We start from the raw sequence: 26,574 nt of genomic DNA on the forward strand, positions 1-26,574 counted from the left end.
TTAAGACCTATAGTGTGATAAGCCTTTCAGTTCAAAGGTTTAACCATATATTATGAGTCTGACCTTAGGCCTGTACTGCGAAGAGGCTCACTTCCTCACTAAGTGGAGCGACAACAGGCTGATTTCAGCCAAGAGGAGCAGGTTGTTTTAATGGAGAGAGTATGAGCGATACAAAAAAGCCTGATCACAGCCTGAAGCAACAGTGTTGCTGCAAATATGACAAGAGGAGGCTGATTTTAATTTCTGACAGCTCTACACTGAGCTGCTTTTAAATATGAAGCTTTAGAGCAACAACAACTGTTGTTTTGAACTGTGTTTTATATTGTTTTAATATATTTCACTGATCGCAATTATAAAATGCCAGTGTGTGTTTTATTGAAAGCGAGGCTGGGTGTGCGTATGAAAATAGGTTACAGTGGGTTTTTTAGGTGCTGTAGCTACAAGCAAATCTCATGTTGTCTCTGTACAAAGACCTTCTTAAATGTGAGAAAACAGAGTAGACCTACTCAAGATTTGCGTTTGGGCAACACATAACAGGCGAAACAATTAATTTATTCATCGCCACGACATTAAGTTAAAGTATCTGTCCCGCTGCGAGCGCACAACTTCTTTCAGTGGTGACTGACTGTATATAAAAGTAAATAAATGACCTTCTGACGCGAGTCGGATCAACAGCTGAGCAGCGTATCCCCTCAGCTGAACATCTGTAGGCGGAGACGCTCAGAGAGAAAGTAAACAGCAGCGGATCAGCACGATCTCTCCCTCCGTACAAATGCTCCGTTCTGATCCAGCTCGACTGGACTTTCAAAGTAAAGGTGACGTCAGCTGTAAATGAGTTGAATAGTGAAATAGCAGCGCTTTTATAACCGATTTTATGATTAAACTCTGAACAGAACCTGGTCGGGAGAAGGTTATGAGCTAAGCATAAGTTACCATGGTGATCTAGCCGGGTAAAAAGAGAGCCACCTTTGTAATACGGGGAAGCCTGGCTTCTGTCTGTATTAAGTGTTTTTTGTATTTCCAGCCCAGGAACATCTTGTGCGCCGCCGACACTGTTGCTGCTGAGTCTGACTGCCGCCGTACGGTTTGTCGGTTGAGTCGAATGGCACATGACCAGAGAGAGCCAATCATAAGCGTCAGTTTTGGAAGGAGGATGTTGATATGAAAAAAACTAAAAACAAACATGAATCTAGGGGGGCGAAAAACTATTTAATAAATCCGAGCTTTGGCGGCGATTTTTCAAATGTAACTTAAGTCGTAATCATTGAAATTTCCAAAAGCAACTGTAATTTAATTACATATTTTCTCCCAGTAATGTAACGGATTACAATTACGTACATTTTGTAATTAAATTACGTAACGTCGTTACATGTAATTCGTTACTCCCCAACACTGCTCATAATTAGGGGTTTCCCAATCCAATCACGTGATGGGAAATCAGGGCTGATCACGTGGTTTCGATCAGGGATCAGATATACATATATATGTACGACCTTTTCATGGGAGGGCAACAAAAGAGGTGCATTTTAAGTGAAACTATTGCCCAAATATCCTGATAGCATCAAAATCTCTATGTTTAAAACAGTGAGAAGGCTCGACACAACATGAAACTTTGCTCGTAGTATCACCAGGGTCTCTACATATGAACACGAGCATTGAGAACATTGTTTGTGTACACAGAGTTTACTAAAAAGAAGGTTTTTGAACAACTCATGTTAGCAGTAGTCCTTCTTTCTTAGCTTCTCAATCGGCGTGTTGATGTCAACTTGCAAAACAATTGGCCACTGATTAAGGATATCCCTACTGCACCGGAACAGCAGTCTGTGAAAAGTTACTGGAATGTTACTTTTCATCTTCTTCCCACATCCAGGAAAAGCACAAACACGAACATCTTGATTTATGCTGTGACAACTTAGAGGCCGTCCATACGGAAACGCTCTTTGTGGAAATGCACTTGTATTGCATCGTTTTGGCCGATCGTCCACATGAATCTTGAAAATGCAGCGCCTGAAAACAAACTTTTTTGAAGCCGGGTCTCAGGGTGGAAAAATCTGAAAAAACGCAGGCCGCCCGTTTTCGTGTGGACATCGAATTCGCATACTTTCCGAAACGATGACCCCATCGACCAACCCCTCAACCTCTGAACCCAGCGACGTCTCATAACAACAACAACAACAATGGCGGACTACATGCTCGTGTTCGTGTTTCTTGTAGGTGACTCCTCTCGGTCCTCTTCGCTGTTGTGCTGTGTCTGTGTCACTCAAGTCACTGATAGCATACTGGCTTCTGGCAACAGCTATCCACGTGATATCTCACATGACTTTTCTGGCTATTGATTGTAGAATTGTTTCTTATATGAGGCTCCTTTGTCAACTTGAAAATAGAGATTTTGATGCTATCGTAAACGTGCCCCTGCACTCCATTGAAGATGAACTCGCCTGAAAAAGAAACTACAGTAAATCTTAAAAGTTCCTCTTTTGTTGAAATTATACTTTTACACGAAGGTTTGACTCATATACATTCACAAATAAAGCTTAGGTTGCTTTTTGACGAGAGTTTCACTTTAATATTACTCATTTGATACGGCAAACAAAAAACAAACACTCAGAGAATACAATGAGTTCTCTACAGCAGTACAGGCAAAGACACCAAAGCAGCAAACAGTCGCAGATACTTTCAAAAGGAAAGAGACAGCGACATGGCCACAAATATTAGAGAAGGTAATCAAATGAATCTCTCTTGATAACTCGCTCATCTCTGTGGTAGAGGATCAGGGTTTTCTTTGTCACCTGGAGTTTTTGAATCTCTGGTTCCCTACCATCTCAGCATTACATCACATTGATTCCACTTTCGAGTTACAGCGTACCATATGCGCACTAGTTTGGTGGGTCTCATACAGCAGAGCATGTAAAACAGGCAATCGAGGAGATGCTGAACGTGTGTGAAACCGACAAGCAACGCGTCCACGTCCTTTTACGTGACAACGTAACGTATGTGTAAGAAGCAGTGGATGATATAAAGGCACCAAGCGTGAGCTGCATCTCACACGCTTCAGCTGCTGTAACGAGGGTCTGCTGTCACAGTGCAGCGTCACACACTCACCTGCTAACACCAGGAAGGTGGAGGACAATGTTGTAATAGCATGCAGAATAAGAAAGAGCCATATGAAAGTATTTACTTTGTTTCAACAAAATAGGAACAGCTTGGATGCAGATACTTCTTTTCTTAATGCAGCAGGAAAATATTAGTTAAGGCTGAGTATCGGATCGGAAGTCGGTATCAGCAGATACTAAATATTAAAGGATTTGGATCGGGATCGGGGTAAAAAAGAACCTGATCAGGACATCCCTACTGATAATGTACATTTAAAGATACAATGTAGTTCACTACAGATGAGATGGGAAATAAACATCTGGCTCATTATTTTCTGTATTTTGAATAAAGCTTCCTGTATTGTTCTCATCAGCAGGTATCTGGAGACTTTTAGCAGATAAACTCCACATCAGTAATGCATGACTGTGTTTCTGTTGTTGACATCATGTCATAACTAAATGTTACATTCTTGTTCCAGTGTCTCTCTGCAGTTTGAAGGTTCAGCAAAGTTCTTTGGGAATCTGTTGTGTGCAGCAGCAGAGAGAGAACAGCAGACAGGAGAGAAGATACTGGAGCTGTTATCATCAGTGTGCACATATGAAACATTCCCTTTTGGTAACAGATACATTCATGAGGAATATCAGTGTGGTTTCCTGCTGGATCTGTACTCCTACATGAAGGACAGAGAGACTGAAACTGGCCTGAGAGTCCTTCCATCATTACAGTCAGTTTTCCAGTCAGCTCCTGCAGTCTGGTTCATAAACCTCTCAGAGAGAAAGAGCTCCATCCTCCTGGAAGTGCTGAAACTCACATCAGAGAAGAAACAAGTGAAGCTGACAGGCTGCTCACATGAAGAGAGTGAAGTGAGGAGTTTCCTACAGTGTCTGCCTCATATCTCACAGCTCAGGTAAGGCAGACAGATAATGTACATTTAAAAATACAATGTAGTTCACTATAGATGAGGCAGGAAATAAACATCTGGCTCATTATTTTCTGTGTTATGAATAAAGCTTCCTGTATTATTCTCATCAGAAGGTATCTGGAGACTTTTAGCAGATAAACTCCACATCAGTAATGCATGACTGTGTTTCTATTGTTCACATCATGTCATAAATAAATGATCAATTCTTGTTCCAGTGTCTCTCTGCAGTTTGAAGGTTCAGCAAAGTTCTTTGGGAATCTGTTGTGTGCAGCAGCAGAGAGAGAACAGCAGACAGGAGAGAAGATACTGGAGCTGTTATCATCAGTGTGCACATATCAAACATTGCCTTTTGGTAACGGATACACTGATGAGGAATATCAGTGTGGTTTCCTGCTGGATCTGTACTCCTACATGAAGGACAGAGAGACTGAAACTGGCCTGAGAGTCCTTCCGTCATTACAGTCAGTTTTCCAGTCAGCTCCTGCAGTCTGGTCCATAAACCTCTCAGAGCGAAAGAGCTCCATCCTCCTGGAAGTGCTGAAACTCACATCAGAGAAGAAACAAGTGGAGCTGACAGGCTGCTCACATGAAGAGAGTGAAGTGAGGAGTTTCCTACAGTGTCTGCCTCATATCTCACAGCTAGGGTAAGACTAATAATATCCATCCATCCATCCATCCATCCATTTTCATCCGCGTATCCGGGGCCGGGTCGCGGGGGCAGCTGCCTGAGCAGGGACACCCAGACTTCCCTCTCCCCGGATACTGCCTCCAGCTCTTCCAGGAGGACCCCAAGGCGTTCCCAGGCCGGCTAGGCGACATAGTCACACCTGCGTGTCCTGGGTCTTCCTCGGGGTCTCCTCCCGGAGGGACATGCCAGGAACACCTCCCGAGGGAGGCGTCCCGGGGGCATCCGAAACAGATGCCCGAGCCACCTCAGCTGGCTCCTCTTGATGTGGAGGAGCAGCGGCTCTACTCTGAGCTCCTCCCGGGTGACAGAGCTCTTCACCCTATCTCTAAGGGAGCGCCCTGCCACCCTGCGGAGGAAACTCATTTCGGCCGCTTGTATCCGGGATCTTATTCTTTCGGTCATGACCCAAAGTTCATGGCCATAGGTGAGGGTCGGAACGTAGATTGACTGGTAAATCGAGAGCTTCGCCTTTCAGCTCTCTCTTCACCATGACGGACCGATACAAAGACCGCATTCCTGCGGCCGCTGCACCGATCCGTCTGTCAATCTCACGCTCCATCCTTCCCTCACTCGTGAACAAGACCCCAAGATACTTAAACTCCTCCACTTGAGGCAGGAACTCTCCTCCCACCTGGAGGGAGCAGGCCACCTTTTTCCGGTCGAGAACTATGGCCACGGATTTGGAGGTGCTGATTCTCATCCCAGCCGCTTCACACTCGGTTGCAAACCGCCCCAGGACATGCTGGAGGTCCCGGCTCGAAGGAGCCAACAAGACCACATCATCCGCGAAAAGCAGAGATGAGATCCATTGGCTCCCGAACCAGATCCCCTCCGGCCCGTGGCTGCGCCTAGAAATTCTGTCCATAAAAGTAATGAACAGAACCGGTGACAAAGGGCAGCCCTGCCGGAGTCCAACATGCACTGGGAACAGGTCTGACTTACTGCCGGCAATGCGAACCAAGCTCCTGCTTTGGCAGTACAGGGACCGTACGGCCCTTAACAGAGGGCCCCCGACCCCGTACTCCCGGAGCACCCCCACAGTATGCCACGAGGGACACGGTCGAATGCCTTCTCCAAGTCCACAAAACACATGTGGACTGGTTGGGCAAACTCCCATGAACCCTCGAGCACCCTGCGGAGGGTATAGAGCTGGTCCAGTGTTCCACGGCCAGGACGAAAACCGCATTGTTCCTCCTGGATCCGAGGTTCGACTATCGGCCGAATTCTCCTCTCCAGTACCCTGGAATAGACCTTCCCGGGGAGGCTGAGGAGTGTGATCCCCGATAGTTGGAACACACCCTCCGGTCCCCCTTTTTAAATAGGGGGACCACCACCCCGGTCTGCCAGTCCAGAGGCACTGTCCCCGACTGCCACGCGATGCTGCAGAGACGTGTCAGCCAAGACAGCCGCACAATATCCAGAGACTTGAGGTACTCAGGGCGGATCTCATCCACCCCCGGTGCTTTGCCACTGAGGAGCTTCCGGACTACCTCAGTGACTTCGGCTTGGGGGATGGATGGGTCAACCTCTGAGTCCCCAGCCTCTGCTTCCTCTATGGAAGGCGTGTCAGTGGGATTGAGGAGATCCTCGAAGTATTCCTTCCACCGCCCGACGATGTCCCCAGTCGAGGTCAACAGCTCCCGGCCTCCACTGTAAACAGTGTTGGTGGAGGACTGCTTCCCCCTCCTGAGGCGCCGGATGGTTTGCCAGAATTTCTTCGAGGCCGACCGGTAGTCCTCCTCCATGGCCTCCCCGAACTCTTCCCAGACCCAAGTTTTTGCTTCCGAGACTGCCCGTGCTGCCGCACGCTTGGCCTGCCGGTACCCGTCAGCTGCCTCAGGAGTCCCCCGGGCCAGCCAGGCCCGGTAGGACTCCTTCTTCAGCTGATCAGCAACCCTTGCTTCCGGGGTCCACCACCGGGTTCGGGGATTGCCGCTGCGACAGGCACCGGAGACCTTACGGCCACAGCTCCGGACAGCCGCGTCAACAATGGAGGTGGAGAACATGGTCCATTCGGACTCAATGTCCCCAGCCTCCCTCGGGATCTGGTCAAAGCTCTCCCGGGGGTGGGAGTTAAAGATCTCCCTGGCAGAGGGTTCTGCCAGACGTTCCCAGCAGACCCTCACGATACGTTTGGGTCTGCCAGGTCTGTCCAGCTTCCTCCCCCGCCAGCGGATCCAACTCACCACCAGGTGGTGATCAGTTGACTGCTCAGCCCCTCTCTTCACCCGAGTGTCCAAGACATACGGCCGGAGGTCAGATGACACGACCACAAAGTCGATCATTGATCTCCGGCCTAGGGTGTCCTGGTGCCACGTGCACATATGGACACCCTTATGCTTGAACATGGTGTTCGTTATGGACAAACTGTGACTAGCACAGAAGTCCAGTAACAAAACACCACTCGGGTTCAGATCGGGGAGGCCGTTCCTCCCAATCACACCCCTCCAGGTAACACTGTCATCGCCCACGTGGGCGTTGAAGTCCCCCAGGAGAACGACGGAGTCCCCGGTTGGAGCACTCTCCAGTACCCCTCCCAGGGACTCCAAGAAGGCCGGGTACTCTGCACCGCTGTTCGGCCCATAAGCCGAGTAAACGGTGAGAGTCCTATCCCCGACCCGAAGGCGCAGGGAAACGACCCTCTCGTTCACCGGGGAGAACTCCAACACATGGCGGCTGAGCTGGGGGGCTATAAGCAAGCCCACACCAGCTCGCCGCCTCTCGCCGCAGGCAACTCCAGAGTAGAAGAGAGTCCAGCCTCTCTCAAGGAGTTGGGTTAGAGAGCCCAGGCTGTGCGTGGGGGTGCGCCCGACTATTTCTAGCCGGTACCACTCAACCTCCCGCACCAGCTCAGACTCTTTCCCCCCCAGTGAGGTGACATTCCATGTCCCCATGGCTAGAGTCACCATCCGGGGATTGGGCCGCCGGGGCCCCCGCCCACGACCGCCACCCATATCCCTCTGCACCGGCCCCTTCTGAACCCTCCCGCGAGTGGTGAGCCCACGGGAGGGCGGGCCCACGTTGCTCATTCGGGCTGCGCCCGGCTGGGTCCCGTGGGCAGAGACCCGGCCACCAGGCACTCGCCTGCGAGCCCCAACCCCAGGCCTGGCTCCAGGGTGGGGCCCCGGTGACGCCGATCCGGGTGACGTGCACGTCCTTGGTATTCTTGCTTTCATCAGGGGCGAGTGAACCGATCTTAGTCTGACCCGTCACCTAGGACCTGTTTGCCTTGGGAGACCCTACCAGGGGCATTAAGCCCTGGACAACATAGCTCCTAGGATCATTCGGGTGCTCAAACCCCTCCACCACGATAAGGTGCCGGTTCAAGGAGGAGACTAATAATATGTGTTTAAAAATATTGGAATTTTTTTTTTTTTTTTACTTCAGTGGTGTTAATTAAATTAATCTATTAAAAAAAAAGTTTATTGATTATCATTACAAAAAAACTCAGATAAAGAAGTAATTGTTCAGACGTAATACATTCATTTGATCAGCCTTATAATTCTTATGTCAATGTGTCATATATTATGCCAAACATGTTTATTAAATGTAGTAAATATTTGGTATTCAGCTTGTTAGCAGATAAACTCCACATCAGTAGTACATGACCGTGTTTCTGTTGTTGACATCATGTCATAACTAAATGTTCCATTCTTGTTCCAGTGTCTCTCGGCAGTTTGAAGGTTCAGCAAAGTTCTTTGGGAATCTGTTGTGTGCAGCAGCAGAGAGAGAACAGCAGACAGGAGAGAAGATACTGGAGCTGTTATCATCAGTGTGCACATATGAAAACTTCCCTTTAATATACATATATGATGAAGATGATGATGAATATCAGTGTGGTTTCCTGCTGGATCTGTACTCCCACCTGAAGGACTATGAGACTAAAACAGGCCTGAGAGTCCTTCCATCATTACAGTCAGTTTTCCAGTCATCTCCTGCAGTCTGGTCCATAAACCTCTCAGAGAGAAAGAGCTCCATCCTCCTGGAAGTGCTGAAACTCACATCAGAGAAGCAACTAGTGAAGCTGACAGGCTGCTCACATGAAGAGAGTGAAGTGAGGAGTTTCCTACAGTGTCTGCCTCATATCGCACAGCTCAGGTAAGGTTAATGATATGTATTTAAGGATAGTGATTTTTTTTTTTACTTCAGTTGTGTTATTGAAATTAATCTATTTTATAATCACAAGTTTTTCAAAGAAACAAATTGATAATAATTCACAACAAAAGGTCAGATAAATAGGTAATTGTTCAGACGTAATATGCTCATTTGATCAGCCGTGCACTTGTTGTGTCACTGTTTCATATATTATGCCAAATATGTTTATTAATTATTATATATTTTGGTATATTCAGCTTGTTAGCAGATGAACTCCACATCAGTAATGCATGATTGTTTTTCTGTTGTTGACATCATGTCATAACTAAATGTTCAATTCTCGTTCCAGTGTCTCTCAGCAGTTTGAAGGTGAAGTTGAGTTCTTTGGGAATCTGTTCTGTGCAGCAGCAGAGAGAGAACAGCAGACAGGAGAGAAGATACTGGAGCTGTTATCATCAGTGTGCACATATGAAACATTCCCTTTAATATACATATGTGATGATGATGATGATGAAGATGAAGAAGATGATGAAGAATATCAGTGTGATTTCCTGCTGGATCTGTACTCCCACCTGAAGGACTATGAGACTGAAACAGGCCTGAGAGTCCTTCCATCATTACAGTCAGTTTTCCAGTCAGCTCCTGCAGTCTGGTCCATAAACCTCTCAGAGAGAAAGAGCTCCATCCTCCTGGAAGTGCTGAAACTCACATCAGAGAAGAAACAAGTGAAGCTGACAGGCTGCTCACATGAAGAGAGTGAAGTGAGGAGTTTCCTACAGTGTCTGCCTCATATCTCACAGCTCAGGTAAGACAGACTAATAATGTACATTTGAAAATACAATGTTCTTCACTACAGATGAGGTGGGAAATAAATATCTGTCTCATAATAGTCTGTTTTGAATTAAGCTTCCTGTGTTATGCTCTTTATCAGGTATCTGTAGACTTTTAGCAGATAAACTCCACATCAGTAATGCATGACTGTGTTTCTATTGTTGACATCATGTCATAACTAAATGTTCAATTCTTGTTCCAGTGTCTCTCGGCAGTTTGAAGGGGAAGTCGAGTTCTTTGGGAATCTGTTGTGTGCAGCAGCAGAGAGAGAACAACAGACAGGAGAGAAGACACTGGAGCTGTTATCATCAGTGTGCACATATGAAACATTCCCTCTTAAAGAGAAATGGTGTGATTTCCTGCTGGATCTGTACTCTCATGACCCTGAAACTGGCCTGAGAGTCCTTCCATTATTACAATCAGTTTTCCAGTCAGCTCCTGCAGTCTGGTCCATAAACCTCTCAGAGAGAAAGAGCTCCATCCTCCTGGAGCTCAGGTAAGACTGACAGATAATGTACATTTAAAAATACCATGTAGTTCACTATAGATCAGGCAGGAAATAAACATCCGGGTTATTATCTTCTGTGTTTTGAATAAAGCTTCCTGTATTATTCTCATCAGCAGGTATCTGGAGACTTTTAGCAGATAAACTCCACATCAGTAATGCATGACTGTGTTTCTGTTGTTGACATCATGTCATAACTAAATGTTCCATTCTTGTTCCAGGGTCTCTCGGCAGTTTAAAGGTTCAGCAAAGTTCTTTGGGAATCTGTTCTGTGCAGCAGCAGAGAGAGAACAGCAGACAGGAGAGAAGATACTGGAGCTGTTATCATCAGTGTGCACAAATGAAAAGTTCCCTTTAAATGACAGATACATTAATGAGGAATATCAGTGTGGTTTCCTGCTGGATCTGTGCTCCCACCTGAAGGACTATGAGACTAAAACAGGCCTGAGAGTCCTTCCATCATTACAGTCAGTTTTCCAGTCAGCTCCTGCAGTCTGGTCCATAAACCTCTCAGAGAGAAAGAGCTCCATCCTCCTGGAAGTGCTGAAACTCACATCAGAGAAGAAACAAGTGGAGCTGACAGGCTGCTCACATGAAGAGAGTGAAGTGAGGAGTTTCCTACAGTGTCTGCCTTATATCTCACAGCTCAGGTAAGACTGACTAATATTGTCTATATTAAAAAAAAAAAATTCACCATTGTCAGTGTTTTGACTGTAATTTGCATATTAACAACATTTAGATGAAGATGAATTCTGTTTCTGTCTTCAGTATTTCTTCAAGAGTATTTTAATATAATGTGATAACTCTGGTGCTTAGTGGTGGTACTAATACAGGGTATTGTGACCTGTAGTTTCCCCAGTAAACACACCAACCTCTGCTGCTCTTCTTGGATAATACTCCTCCTCCAGAGCTGCTCTTCATTGTCCAAGTGTGTCTGAGCAGGAGAGAGCCGACAGGCCGGATGTCCAAAGTGCCGGCTGCCCCTCCAGGAGCAGCAGATTACAAACGTCACCTTGTTAAAACAAGTCTAAGTTGTGTCTGGAGGAGCAGCCCTCCCTGCTGACACCCGGCCTGTCCACTCTGCCAAGCCCAGAGACACAGCTGCAAACTGAAGGAGTCGGTGTGTTTACTGGGGAAAGTGCAGCTGGTGGTCCCTGTATCACCACCAGCAACACAGACACACCAGCACACATGTATAAATACTCACTATGTTGAAAGCCACATGTGTAGGTCACGCTGTAATCTCTGTGTAGAATCTACTTACAACCATAAATCAGCCTCAACAGTCGCTGTTTGTTGTGATTCTGCTGTTCAGAGCCAGTAAGACTGTCGTCCTCCAGCTGCTGTCCCTGGTTCCTGTGAACAGAGACAGAGACACAGTGAGACGGGCGGTGTCCCTGTGTGGAGCCCTGGGTGGAGAACTGGACCTCAGTCACACCACACTGGGTCAGAGGTCCTGTGGAGCTTTGGCTCAGCTGCTGGACGTCTCTGAAGGGCTGACAGAACTGGACCTGAGTCACTGTGAGCTCACTGACCAGCTGCTGCTCTCACTCCTCACACATCTGCACAAAGTCCAAGTCCTGGAGTGAGTATCAGTCTGTCCACACACAACAATATATATAGTTGTAGTTATGTTCTGTATGTGTGTGTGTTTCTGGCTGTTGTGTGTTGGACAGAACCTGTACTGCCTCCACCAGCAGCAGCTGATATGATTTACAGTCATAAATATCCTCCGTGTCACTTCCTGTGTTTGTGTTTCAGTCTGAGTCACAATAAGATCACTGATGCTTCAGCTGACATGTTACTTGAACTGGTCTCCATCAACCCCTCCATGGACACTGTGCGGTGAGCATACATGAATCAATGTTCCATCATTTATTCAGACGTTTGTGCTTCATCCTCTCAGGTTAGTGAAGTTAATACTGTTCCACATGTTACTGTGGCTGAGTGAGTGATGTTTCTCTGCTCTGGTCTTTTTCTAGACTCTTCAGGAACAACATTAAGGACACAACTCCTTTTAAGAAACACAAGCAGTTTGAAATCTGGTGAATCAGCCGTCAGTGTGGTGGTGATGTGCTGATCAGGGAATCATTGATGTCTAATGATCGCTAGTTGATGATGTGTTACTGTTTTGGTGGTGGATAGTTTATATTATGGTACCATCATGTTCCACACGGTGATCTCTGCTTCACAGATGAGAACATCATGACTCTCGCTCTTTTTTATAGATTGATTCAGACGGCAGCTTGTCTGGAGGCCGACAGCAGCCAGCAGTGTTTACAGTCATTATCTGGAGATGATGACTCTTCTCTTGTTCATCAGTTACTGTAGATTCTTCTTTAATGTCTTCATATTTATGTGATAACTCAGGTTTCACACATCAGATTGTTCTGTTAGGTCCACGATTACATTCTGTTTTTATTGTAACAAAACACATAGAGGCCATAACTGTTACTTGGTTTTATGAGTTGGCCTAATTTATCATTTTGTGTTTTGTTATATTAACTTAATCTATTTTTAATTTGTGACATTATATTTGTGTATTTTGTGATGAATGTTGAGTTCAGTGTGGAGAAGAAAGACTCTATAATGACGTCTCAGAGTAATGATGCAATAAAGGTGCTTTCAGGATCAAATCATGTTCGGTACATCGAGATAACAGTAAATTATCTCAAGAAAATCATCTTCAGAATGTAAATATGAGTTTTGTTTTTATTTCACATTTTAAATTAAGTGATGCTGAGTTACTGTTCCAGAGAGAGACCCGGTTGTAGGAACCCAGCCCATGCTGTTCTTCTCGCAGGAGGCCCGGCTGTGGGTCTGCGTGACCCCCCCCCCCTCCTCGTGAATCTTTGGTGTCCTTTATCATGAGGGTCTGCTTCCCCTTTTCTAATTCTCTCCCCTCTCAACCTCATGACAAGATCATCTCTTATATTATAAACTGTGACTTTACAACAAAAGCCTATCTGGGGACTAACTATCCCTTCACCCAATTTCCGGTTAGAAGGACAAGAGCCATACGTCAAAGATAGCCACCAGCATCTGACTGTCCCATGTCACCGTGAAATCAAGGATCGTAAAAGAAAGCCATAAACATTTCCATACCAGCAGAAGTGAAAAGAGTCCTGATCTCTTTCCTAATCCAAGAAAGATACCAAGCTATAGTCTAACCTTTGCCTTAATGATATATTTTTCAACAGCTGGACCAGACCTACGTTTTGATATGTTTATTATCTTCCTGATGTAATCCTAAACCAAGTTATAAGTTTCTGTATTAATACCTGAATAAGTGATGGAGCCACAGTGCCACCTTGTGGTAAGCTTCGGTATAGTTGCCAGAGGACTTTCTTAAGTAATGTAATCCATAATCTTGGTTATCTATACTCTTCTCTTACCTCTGATATATGTTTTGAATGTATAAGTCAGCACTGTATGAACAGGTTTGAGCCATCAATGCTGGCGGAGGTTATGAATCCGTGTGTTTCATGTATTATAACTGATTATTCCTTCTTCCTATTAAGCAATTTCGTTTATTTGCTTTTATTCATGTAACCAAAAGTTTTACGTGAAAACCATGGTGGATTTAGGTGAACAGTCAACCGCGATCTTAAAACTTTCAGAAGGATAGTTTAATTCAGCAATAATTGATAAGTCCGCGATTAGATCTGTGACATCACCGGAGGAAGCGACTGGCCAAGCCGCTCCTCGGACCCGCCTACTACTAAGCCTTAAAAGACTAATTTTTGCTCTTACAAATTTTTCTCTTGCACTTTTGTTTCCCTTGCTTTCTCGTTTTTACGATCGTATTTTTCTCTTGTTTTCTTACTTCTATACTTTTTGCTACGTCGCGTAACTCTTTTATTTTTTTCAACATTTGACTCCGTGCCTTGCTTAGTTTTTGCAACCTGCTCTGAAGAATCTGAAACACTCGTTGCAAATTCTTGATGATTTTCGCTTCTGAGAAAACTTTTATTTTGGAAAACGTAGGCAAATGCGAAATAACTTTCTTTCGCCTTTTATATATTAATAAAGTATCGTATTCAAATTCAGAAGAAGCCATTTTTGTCTATTCTTGTATTTAGTAACTAAGGACGATTCGCCGGCAAACGTTTCATCCTTCAGTTATTTTTAAACAAGAAATCCGTTAATAAGTCAAAGCTAAATCTTCACCACTCCAAAGAGACTCTGACCAAGACGCTGATCACGCATCAAAAGTCCGGTACAGAAATCGAACTGTTCATGAAGCCGGAACAGCACATCCAGCGGACCAGAGAATTCGTAATCCAGCCGAGCCTGACAACCCGACACGCGCTCAAACGGAATCCCGTTGGGCAGGAGAGTGACGTCACGGGGAATCCCATCGTCATCGGCCTGCGGCCAAACAGCTGTTGCATCTACAGTTGAGACGAGAGAGGATCAGAGGAAAACCCGCAGACGTCCCCCTCTACAAACAATAGGCTGAAATCTCTGCACACAGCTGGAGTCACAAAGATCAGAGTTGGTGTCTATAAAGCTTTGACTTTTACTAGAAAGAAAACTAGAACATTTCCCATATCGTACCGTTAGGAGAGGAATTACTCCCGTGATTTTGTGAATGAACGGAGTGTTACACTCAAATCCACCATCGTTTCGAAGTCCGTTGTTCAATAATTTACTCCCACAATCTTCACCTTTTCTGTTATTTGTCATTATTCGTTTGAATTATTACCTTATATCATTTACTCTGCATTTATTTAGTCAATAAACATATTTAACCTTATGTCGTTGTCTGTGCACATTTAATTTGAAGTGGAAAATGGAAGTCCCTGCTTCAGAATAAGAGACTGATTAAAATGCTTTCAACTGTTTAAGCCAAACTTGCATAGTTGAATTTGAATAGTGTCCTTCGGATTATTCAAACTATCTTAACAAACGAACGTGGTGTCTCGTATAAACTGTGATTAATTACCAGTAATTAATTAACCCTTCTTCTATCAAGTGATAGTCTCCCCTAGCCTTCAACAACTGACAACAGACACACGAGGTTCCTGATTCCACACAGATTAATATTCTGTCTGTCGTGAAGTTTGTGCTTGTTGAAATGTTGGCTGTCTGTTGTCTGCAGTGTTTCTCTGCACAGGAACCGGACCTGAACATAAACAGGGAGAGAGGCTCAGTTCAAGGTCCAGATCCACTGCTGCTCCACGAGAGGAAGAGGAGGGAGGAGGATGTCTGGCTGCTTCACCGTCACTGTGCCAGGTTCAGTCCAGGCCTTTTGTTTGGTCCAATCCTGCTGCTCGTTGTGTCGCTCATGTTCACACACTGACCCCAAACTTTCCCCGTCATGTTCTTTAGTTTTCAGGTTCAGTTTACAGCTTAATTTATTTAATGTGTGGTTCCTTTGTAGCTGGCAGCATATCAAACTGGACCGCTGACATCCTGAAACACACCAGGGAACCTAAAGAGAAGGAAGCTGCCAGACTGGTGTCAGCTGTATAGAAGTCTATGGGAGATGATGGAGAAACCCAACACGTCTACATCGTCTGACCTCTGATGAAGAAATGCCTCCAGAACATGACAGAACTCTTCAGAGAGGAGGTTAAACCTGATGTCTTTATCCACACGTTCTCGTCTGGATGTGGAGGAGAGGCTCCTGTTAGCGCTGCTGTTAGCGACGTAGCTGCAGCGTCATCAGCAGGAATCAGTCGGACCTGCCTCGACTGATTTGTGAGAAGAATCAGTTCTGAAGTGTTCTTTCATGTTCTGGAGGCGTTTCTTCATCAGCAGTCAGACGACGTAGATGTGTGTGTTTCAGCCAGTTTCTCCATCATCTCCCATAGACTTCAATACAGCTGACACCACAGTCTGACACCAAAGAGAGATTCAGTGACGTAACGACTCTCACTTCTTCTTTACGTTTCTTTGAAATACATCTGGAGGCGATCGGGATGATCGTGCAGCTCCTACATCAGAAAGTGAAACTCTCCTCGCTCTCGTCTTGTTTTCAGGATCGGATGGATCTCTTCAGCTTTTACTGCAATCTAAAGATATTATGAGTAAAGTAAAAGTACAGAAGTATCAGTAAAATGTACTTAAAGTAAAAGTACTGATGCACAGTATTATTTACTACTTGTACTGTGATTGCTGTTCAGTTGTTGTGACTGACAAACAGATGTAATTGAATGGGAGCTGACAGTGATGCAGTCTGATACAGCAGTGCTACAACACATCGTCCCTTCATGAAGTTTTAATGTTCAGTCACTGTTGAAACTTCTTCTGACAGGAAATGATTCAACATGTTGCTGCAGATTGTGCTGCTGCTGCTACTGGCAGCTTTGTGTGTCTCTTATTTCATATCATATTTAGTATCTTGTGATCAGAAGTGAGAATAATTCAGATCTATCATCAGTTTGACCTTCAGAACACAATTATAACTCCAGGATAACTTGTGTTTCACACTGAAGTCCTGCTGTCGGGCTGCTGTTCGTCCCTCAGGCTGTGATTTGTTGTCCAGCAGTGACATCTGGTGGATCTTAGTTCACATCACATCACTTCACTTTCAGCAAACTAAAGTGAAAGTAACACAAACCGGGCAGCAGCAGCAGCAGCAGCAACGTGTCTGGCGCCGGAATAATAAAACCCTCCTAACACACAGAGAAACTAACTGGACTGAACCTCTGGAGGACAAACTGTCAGACAGGTGAGTTTAAGGAAGAAGAGCAGGACAGGAAGTGTTTTTAAAAGGTGGATTAAGAAGGAGAGATAAAGAGGACACATCCAGACTACAGCTGTGTTGTTCTGGACTCAGAGTCAGACGAGGCTCCGCCATGTTCAAGACTTCTGTCTGATTCTGTTGTGTGTCCTGAGGCTCCAGCTCATGTTTGACTCAACATCCCGGACTTTAGTTATGTTTAAACATCCCGGCGGAGATTTAAAACTGGAAAATACTGCCATACATCGTTTGTCACTGTAAAGTTTAGTAAATGTGGGCGCCATTCTGTCACTTCCTGTAAGAGCGGGCGTGTTTTATTTTGAAAGGAACAGGTCGGATGTGGCAGTTGAACGTGAATGTAACGGAAAAGTACCAGTAACGGTAACTGACGGAGTTCACGGTGTGTGTGTGTGTGTGTGTGTGTGTGTGTGTGTGTGTGTGTGTGTGTGTATTTAACTAACTTGTTTATTTGTGAGTATTTAAAACTGTTTGTTATTTGACCGGTTAGCTAACTTTGTGTCGCTGTTAGCAACGTCCGTGTAACTGACGGCGGTTAACGTCAGTTGACTTTTATCTTTCTGCTTTGTAACAAGCTAATTATGACTTTTATGACAAATTACAAAAGAATAACATTCACAAAACATTGATCACATCAACCCTTCAGTTTAGTTTCGCTTTACTGACACAAATCTGAGCTGTTGAGGCAGTTCAGCCCTGATTTAACATCAGTTAGCTTCTTTCTTGAAGGCAGCCAGAAGCTAACAGCTTCATACTTTGTGTCATCTTTTCATTTTGTTTATTTACTGCGACCTGTTTCATATATTTGAATCTGTATGTGACCGTCTGTTGTATTTTTCAATACGACTTTGGTTTAATAGATTTTAGTGCCATTATCAGTCAGATTTGATTCCTTTATTGATTCCTGATCAGTTTTAGTGGAGCTAGCTGTAGCCTGAGAGCTAACAGTCTGTTTGATATCATGGGAAACAAAATGAAAGAATATTTGTGCAGCATTTGTCAGAAAAGAATTTGCTTGCTTTGAGCTAATGTTATTTTAAGCAGGATATTAAATAAATTTTATTATAAATTGAATTGTCAAAACAACATGCTGTCCTCAATAAAAGGAATTGATAAGTTCAGAGCCATACAGTTTAGATTATCACCATATGTGTTAGCCTATAACTTTCCTTTGTTTCATCTTTTTCCAGAACATAATGAAGGAACAGATTCTTGGGGTAAGTTATAATTATCATTTTTCTAATTAAATAAACAGTAACAATTGCTTACTGTGTTCACTAAAGTTAATTGTTAAACTGTAAAATCTACTTCTATTATGTACTGTATCGTATCAGTAGAATATGTCACAGAGATGAAGAGAATACACAGCAGGTAAAGGACAGTTTTTGTCTTTCTCTCACTAACTCCCTTGCTCTCATATTTATGATAATTATCAAAGATAAACTCCATGTAAACAGATCGGGCAGGCAGAAGATGGATTGTAGCAGTAACGCCGCCTGTGTGAACTCACATGTGAGTGAACCACAGCAGTTCATCAACACAGCCGTCATGAACTAAACAAGCAGGCAGTGCAGACCAGGGTTTCTGCCTCATATCTGTGTCGGCATCAGCCGCTAAAATCCAGTATCTGTTAGGCTCAGATACAATTCGGATAGCTCAGACAATTTAGAACTGATTCTCAACTGTACTGGTTCTCGATACTCATTAATAAAAATACATGTATTTTGTACAAAACCTTGATGGTAGTTAATCTCAGGATGTTGCCCCACCAACCAATCAATCATGCCATCTTTATCTGGGACTCTCTTCTGATTCGATGATATCATGTGATTGTTTTCTGTTCCTTTTTCTTCGTGATCAGGAAAACCTCAAACCAGAGACATTGAATGGAGTCTATCATCAGCAGAGACCTCTGTGTAAGTGTTTCCAGGGTTCGTATGGTCATGAAAAACCTGGAAAAGTTTTGGAAATTGAAAATGCATTTTCTAGGTCCTTGAAAAGTTAATGAAAAATAACATTTCCTGTAAAGTTTTGGAAAAGTCATAGAAATATTGTGTGAATAATATTTAGGATTCGTAAAACATATATAAAATGATGTAATATGCGATTAAAACGGGCACGGGTCAGGTATTGGTAAACATAATGACCGGCCACCGCTGTCATCTGCATCCGATTCATGTCTTCATGTCACCCCGCAAGTCGTCCATTCATTTGTCACGATGGAACTTCATTCAAAGCAAAGCTTCACCAAAGAGCCTGCAATCGTTACGGGAGGTTATCTGATGTGTCCGTGTTTCTCCTGTATGCATTCTGCGGCGGGATTTTCAGCGCTGGCGCAAAAGAAAGAAAAAAGACATGATTTCTGTGGGTGTAATATCACGGGGGGCGAATGGCGAATTTAAGTTGCACAAAGTGAAAGCACTACACCCTATGTTGTCGTGAAATCGATTATTATTGTCATAACTGCTATTTGTATAATTTCTACAAGTCACCATTTAAGTCGAGTGACTGTAATCCTCGTCATCCTATTCAAAGGCCGCAACAGGCAACTCATCAACCCGGGGTGAAGTTAGTTTCAGGTTGGATAATCAGCAGATATTCACTCAGGTCCAGCTGAGACTTTACTGAGGTTCTCCCAGTGTGAGCAGCAGGAGGACGGTCAGCTCACCTCTCAGAGCCTCGCGCTGAATCACTGGAGACTGATTTAGCGACCGTCATCAAATAACTTAGCATAAATATATTAACACAAAATAATTGTTTTTTTCAATATTAACCATGTCATGTGACCCAGTGACTCCAGCAGCAGATTGTATTAGTAAACTGGATGAATGAGACACAGCTCCTTTTACTGTATTTTAGTGCTTCCTCTATTTTATATGAATATTAATATGCAGAAATTATTATTATAATATTATTATAATGTCATGTGGCCCACTGACTCTTCTGCTCAAGAGGTTAACATATTTTCAAGCAGCAATGTCAGCTTCTACACATGTCTCATGTCTTAGATTCTGAAATTCAGCAAATCATTTATTTATTTATTTTTTTTAAACTCACAAGTAGTCACTATTTAGCGGATTATTTTTCGAAATTTTCTTCCAGGGGGGCGTGCCCGCAGACCGCCCTAGTATTGCTAGGTTACGGACTCAGAGCACCACTGCTACAAAAAATCTAGGGGAAACACTGTTCTAAGAATTTTGGACGTATGGGGTGAACTATTTCTTTCTTAGCTGAAGTCAACAATGGGACAAAATAAAATGTAAAGAGAGACATAGTGGAGCCGTATATTTTTCTGCTTTTTTGTCCTTTACCAATCACTCCTAGGATTAAGATGTGTCTGTAGTTTGATTTAGAGGCACCTATTTTCGGTCTTGGAAATTTAATGAAAGGTTATGGAGAAGTCATTGAAAAGTCATGGAAAACTATTGCTAAAAAAGTGTACGAACCCTGTGTTTCTCTCTGATATACAGTCTGCTTGTGTCTGTCTATGATGTTGTCTCAGCATGTCTGTTTTCTTCATTATTGCAGTATAAATGTAGTTCAATGAGTCAATCAAACTTTATATGTATATAACTTTAATACAGCAAAGTAACACAGTGTTTCACACAGTGAGAACAATAAAAAAAAACACACACACACACACACAGTTCAGTACATACACAGTAAGCAATTAAAACAGGAACTGAGGAAACACTGTTTTGAGTGAAATACAGGAACAAGGAACAATACAGGAAGAAGAGACATTTATTAAGTACTGAGTTAAATGCTTTAATTAATAAAATATAATTGCAGTAGAGTAGGGTCAGGAAGTCTGAGACCACCAGTCAGAACACCCCCATCCAGCACCCATCCCAACACCACCCTCTCCACCACAAGTCCAACAACCCCTCTGAGAAGCCAAATCCCCAAGAAGCGCACAGTAATCTCAGGTTATACCATGAACCACGAGACCCCGCTTAAACCCACAGAGTCCAAACCTCACTGCACATGCTGCCATCCAAGAAAAAGGACAAGACCCCAAGACAACCCAAAACCCATGCACACACTCCGAAGACTCAGCCCCTACCCACACCACCATCTGTAATGGAAAAGACAGCATCACATCACAACTGCAAAACAGAAGCATCCAGACCAGTGGTCATCGACTCTTATGCTCATTTTCAGGTTCATACTTTTATTTGGGGTTCTAGTAGAATAAGTTTACATGCTTTGATTTCATCTTGCAATGGGATAACACCAGCCACAACACTTAACAATATGTTCACATTCTGACCCAGAGTCAGGGAGTCAGCACAGCATTATAACAAAGACTCAGTACTCATGGGTGCAAATTCGAGATGATTATTACCATTATCATCACCCAACAAAACACATGTCACCTTGGATATTTTTTATGACAATTTGACAAAAACCAAATAAAACTCTTTCTTTTTTTTTTTTTTTTGTCTTTCTTTTTTTCACAATCACCTTTGATGTGGCGGAAATTGATCCTCAGCTCACACAGTAAGATGTGAAAATATTCCAGCTCTACATGCCGTTTTCACCTGCTGCTGACGTCTGACTCTCTCTTCCTCCTCTGGTACCTCATGCCTCTCCTGTCCCCACCTGCTGTGTCTTCTTGTCCCCGGAGTAATAGTCCTGGTGAGAGCTACTGTAAATCACCTCTGTGCTGTTTCACATTCGTCGATCTCAGAGGCTGTGTTCAGTCTGAATCTGGTGTCCAGCCGTTTTCCTTGGGAGTCTGCTGAGCCTTGTTGCCCATTTTTAAGCACCAGTAGAATTGATGTTCGACTGGTAAGTATTTAATCAGCTGCACAATGTTTTGATAGTTCTGCTAGAACATTACTTTGACTTTAATGCAATAGTTAATACATTACAGGCAGAATAATTGTTGTAATTAACATTTTCTTCAATGTGGTATTTTGTTCTCCAGATCACTGAAGTTGGATCTGTGTGGAGAATATACAGACATCAGGACACATGGCTTGTACAACACAGTCTGCCTCAGAGTACGTCAGAAGTGCCAGAGTCCACCTTGTGAGAGAATTAAAGAGTCTCTCAGTGATTGTGGAAAACTTGTATCAGCAGGGAGTTTTAAGTGATGAAGAGGTCAGTGAAATTAAGGCCGAGAAACATGACTTTGATAAAACCAGGAGTCTACTGGACTCAGTCAGAAAGAAAGGGGAAGCAGCCTGCTACGAGTTCCTCAAGATTATTGATGAAACGAGGAAAAGGACCTTAGGGAGAACCATGCACCACTGGATCAGCTGCTTTCCTTTCAAGGAAGACACACAAATGGATACAAACTACCTACAAGGTATTCAGAAGCAGAATTCTGGTCATTGTGTCACATTCTCATTGTTTATTTTTTATGTTCTGAGTTCAGTAATGCACATTAATGTATGCGCAAATATTTATAACTTGTATGATGTTTAATGTCATAGCAGTTAAATCATGGTGCATTTATTGTCTCATTGTTGTTTTTATTTTAGGCTCCAGGCCGTGCCACCAATATCAGGCAAAGCTGAAGTTAAAAGCACAAAAAATGTCAACTGAGTTTTGGAAATCCAACAAAAATCTGTTTGAAGAAAACAAGCCTGATCTGTCATACACTTCACTTGTATTAGACACACAAGGAAGTCCTTCTCCATCTAAAATAAAGAAATTGAAGAACAAGAAAAGCAAATTGAGTCGCCCTAAAAAGATGAAGACGTACATCCCTGAGGACAGATCAGAAATGTCCCCCAGTAAACTGCTGGCGTTAAAAGAAGATATTCTCTTGGTTGGTAAACCTGGAATCGGAAAGACGGCACTCAGTCATGAACTGTTGAAACTCTGGGCAGAAAGAAACTCCAAGAAACTGGATTACATGTTTTACTTTGACATGAGAGAAACATCACACATCACGAAGGACATGAGCTTGGAGGATCTTCTTTTCAATGTGTTCAGTGAACTGGATGAAGGCAAAGAAGAGGTCTTAGAGGATATAAGGAAGTATTCTGACAATGTTACAATCATCTTTGATGGAGTCACAGACCTCTCTTCTTCAGTGGTGCAGAGAATTGTAGAGAAGGACCTACTACCTGATGCCAAGGTGATCGTCACCTGCAGACCAGATGATGAAGAAGACTTGTTCTCTGGCGACAGTCTCAGAGTGGAAGTGAAAGGCTTTAGTGAGCAGAGCGTCAGAACATACATAGCTGAGACTCTTGGTGAAGAACAGGGACATGTGTTGAGAAACGTGGAGTTGTTGACTCTCTGCCATGTCCCAATGTACGCACTGATGGTAGCTGCCTGCTTTTCATTTCAGACACCTGAAGACTCTCCACAGCCAAACAGTATAACTGAGATCTACATCAATATCGTTCGTTTCTGTCTTCAGATAAGCAGCAACAAAACAAAAAAGAAAAATCTGAACTCCTTCATCAGCAACAAGAGTGAGGAGTTACTGTCTTTGGCTGAGGCGGCTTTTCATGCAACTGAAGGAAAAACTGTCAACTTGACAGAATTTCAGTGTGAAGACAGCTGTGTCCTCTCCTTCCTGAAACCACTGGTTCTCAAAGTCGCTCTCACTGAGACAGTAACCACATATGCGTTTCTTCACTACACGATGCAGGAGTTTTTTGCGGCGCTGTGGCTCCTGAAGAATCCAGATAAAATCAAGGATGTTTTCCAGCAGTGCCTGACTGAGGAGAAGAAACACATGAAACATCTGATCCCTTTCATGTGTCGGTTGTTGACTGATAAGAGCCCCAGTTTGATGAAGTGTCTGATTCCAGATCAGCAGCTCAAGAAAACATCTGAGTGGTTTTTTGAGGAAATGATAAACACATTTTCCCCTCAGCTTTGTAAGAAAGATGAGGCTGGTCCTGAGGACAGTAGGCTTGATGTGGACATACTGTTCTACTGTCATTGCTTGTATGAGTCCCAGTGTCCTGAACAATGTGTCTACTTTCTGGAGAGACTGGACTACGATCTTGATCTCAGTGGAGAGAGTCTCAGTCCTTACTCCTGCTGTGCTGTGGCCTACGTGGTCACTCAGTCAAGCAAGAGGAAAATATGGCTGAACCTTGAGGGCAGTGAGCTGTCAGAGCAAGGAATGAGACGACTGTTTGGATGCCTTCAAAATGTTCAATGGTATGTGTGAGCATGTTTCATATTACTGCAGAGGTGACAACATGCATGGTCTCCCGATTTCCCAAATCCTAATCCGACATAGCATCGATGGGATGTCCTGGAACAAGTTTGATCCACGGAGTCCTTCTGATCCGCTGGTCCTTTCAAGATATTTGGAATTTGGAGGCCAAGTTGACGCCTTGAGCTTTTTGTAATGTTTCTCTGGTCATTTCTGTGCAGTGTTCACAGTGTGTCAGGGCGAATAGTCCTGCTGGGGCTCACATAATGATTTGGGAGTGCCGTTGCCATGAGGGAGGGTACTTGGCCTGCAAACATGTTTTCTGTGTGATTTGTCCCAAGTTGTACTCACAGGAATGTTCAGACCCAAGATTGCTTTTGGTGATGCTTAGTTGGAAATTAATTTAACTAACAGGCCTTCATCCAAGAATTCAATAGATTTTAAATACTTGAAACTTCTCTAAGGCCTCATAATGCTTAGATAATAAAAAACAAACATGTTATCAGTCCATTAATTGTTTTACTTTCCAGGTGAGGAAACAAATTGTCCAGCAGCTTTTATTCCCTGTTAGTGTTTATGGTCACATCTTAAACCAGAACACCTCTGAAACATCCTTTCACTCCCTAATTGTAGTTGTGTAGGTGTGTTGTTGGATGATAGGAGGAGGCCCTCCAAAACAAGATGATGCATGCAATTTATAAATTGTCGAGCAGCCTCACTATAGTTGTCCATTGATTGGGTGAAGAAGGCGTTAGGTAATTCTTTGATCTCTTACATCGCCACCAAGTCTTTTTTCCTTTTTTTATTGCATGGTCTCAGAAATTCTTCAAAAGAAAACACTGTGTGACGGTCTGTTTGTTATCATGCAGCTCCAGGACGACCTACAGAGGTCTACGACTGCAGGAACAGGAACAATGTCGTGGGACACCAGAGAGTGAAACAAAGCAGCTGTTACTGGATTTATGCCTGGAAGCAGCACTTCACAAAGGAGAGAGCTTTCACCATGTAGTGAATACTCTCTTCTCACTGTTTTCTGTTAACACTGACTTAAATAACATCCTTCTGGATTTTTATCAACATGTCGTGAGTGATGGGTTTTTTAGTGTGATTCCAAAGCTGAAGACACTTTTCCAGTCAGCTCCTGCAGTCTGGTCCATAAACCTCTCAGAGAGAAAGAGCTCCATCCTCCTGGAAGTGCTGAAACTCACATCAGAGAAGAAACAAGTGAAGCTGACAGGCTGCTCACATGAAGAGAGTGAAGTGAGGAGTTTCCTACAGTGTCTGCCTCATATCTCACAGCTCAGGTAAATGGTCTTGGTTTTTTCATTACTTCTGTTTTCATCTACTGTGAATTTGTTTGCATGCAGATACAATTATAAACAATTTCAGTCTGTAGTTTAATCTTATAGAAATATTATTTATTGATATATTACATGTTTCTTGAATCTTCATGATTTCAGTTTTGTGCGTCAGTCACCAGAACCATCAGACGAAATCAGGTTCTTTGGGAATCTGTTGTGTGCAGCAGCAGAGAGAGAGCAACAGACAGGAGAGAAGATACTGGAGCTGTTATCATCAGTGTGCACATATGAAGGATTCCCTCTGAAAGAGAAATGGTGGGATTTTCTGCTGGATCTGTGCTATTATGACCCTGAAACTGTCCTGAGAGTCCCTCCATCATTACAGTCAGTTTTCCAGTCAGCTCCTGCAGTCTGGTCCATAAACCTCTCAGAGAGAAAGAGCTCCATCCTCCTGGAAGTGCTGAAACTCTCATCAGAGAAGAAACAAGTGAAGCTGACAGGCTGCTCACATGAAGAGAGTGAAGTGAGGAGTTTCCTACAGTGGCTGCCTTATATCTCACAGCTCAGGTAAGACAGTCAACAACCGTTTTTGGTGAATGCTTTTAAATATGCACTTCACATTAATTAACTCTTCGTATGAAGAGTTGTGTTCAGACCAAATGTGAAGAGAATATTGGCCTCATGTCACATGCTTGAGTATGATTACATGATTATTGATATTAATATATAATATTTATATTGTTACTTGCGTGTCACCCAGCTGGGTGAATTTCACCGTCTGGAGCTGTATCTGGCTTAAAGCAGCTTCCAGCTCTACCTGAGGCTGACTGGTGCCCAGTTCTCAGCCACACAGTCTGTCCATGTGTCTCCAGTGAGTGGCAGTTAACTTAATAGGTGTGTTAAAATCAATCAATTGTAAATGTGACCAGCAAGTAGGCAGAGTGAATGAATCTGTCTTACCACATCGGTATGAACACAAAACAAAGACATTTCCCTGTGATCTGACAAAAGAAATGGATCGAAAAATGCTGAAATAACATCATCGTAATGCCGCCTTGTAAAAAGCCTGAATTCATGCTTCACGAGCAACAAACAAATCTTTTAAAATGTTTGTTCACTGAATGGGGGTTGGATCTATTAGGACTTTGCTGTGCTGAGACGTATTTCCGTAACTTACCAGGTAGTCCGACTTCTTCGCTCACTTTCCTCCACGACAGCTCCTGTTTTGTCCTGCCTCAGTAGTGTAGATGTGTTATCGTACAGCTCTGGGTGTCTGCAAGCATGTTTCATTGACT

The 26,574-nt window shown here is 43.6% G+C and overlaps 1 protein-coding gene and 1 long non-coding RNA gene across 2 annotated transcripts; both read left to right on the forward strand.

Moving 5' to 3' along the window:
- Positions 1–17,176: 17,176 nt before the first annotated feature.
- LOC115577072 (uncharacterized) lies at positions 17,177–18,874 on the forward strand. Its single transcript, XR_003983021.1, has 4 exons — positions 17,177–17,225; positions 18,034–18,060; positions 18,282–18,355; positions 18,705–18,874. It is a non-coding gene; the product is annotated as an uncharacterized LOC115577072 (long non-coding RNA).
- A 2,349-nt stretch (positions 18,875–21,223) lies between these two features.
- LOC115576532 (protein NLRC5-like) lies at positions 21,224–26,165 on the forward strand. The gene is made up of 5 exons (XM_030409062.1): positions 21,224–21,637; positions 21,777–22,160; positions 22,336–23,980; positions 24,848–25,224; positions 26,152–26,165. Exons 2-5 carry the CDS (start codon positions 21,824–21,826, stop codon positions 26,163–26,165), a joined length of 2,373 nt encoding a protein of 790 aa, XP_030264922.1. The 5' UTR covers positions 21,224–21,637; positions 21,777–21,823.
- The last annotated feature ends 409 nt before the right edge of the window (positions 26,166–26,574 follow it).

This window comes from Sparus aurata, chromosome 24 (genome assembly GCF_900880675.1).
Source record: "Sparus aurata chromosome 24, fSpaAur1.1, whole genome shotgun sequence".
Taxonomy (NCBI): domain Eukaryota; kingdom Metazoa; phylum Chordata; class Actinopteri; order Spariformes; family Sparidae; genus Sparus; species Sparus aurata.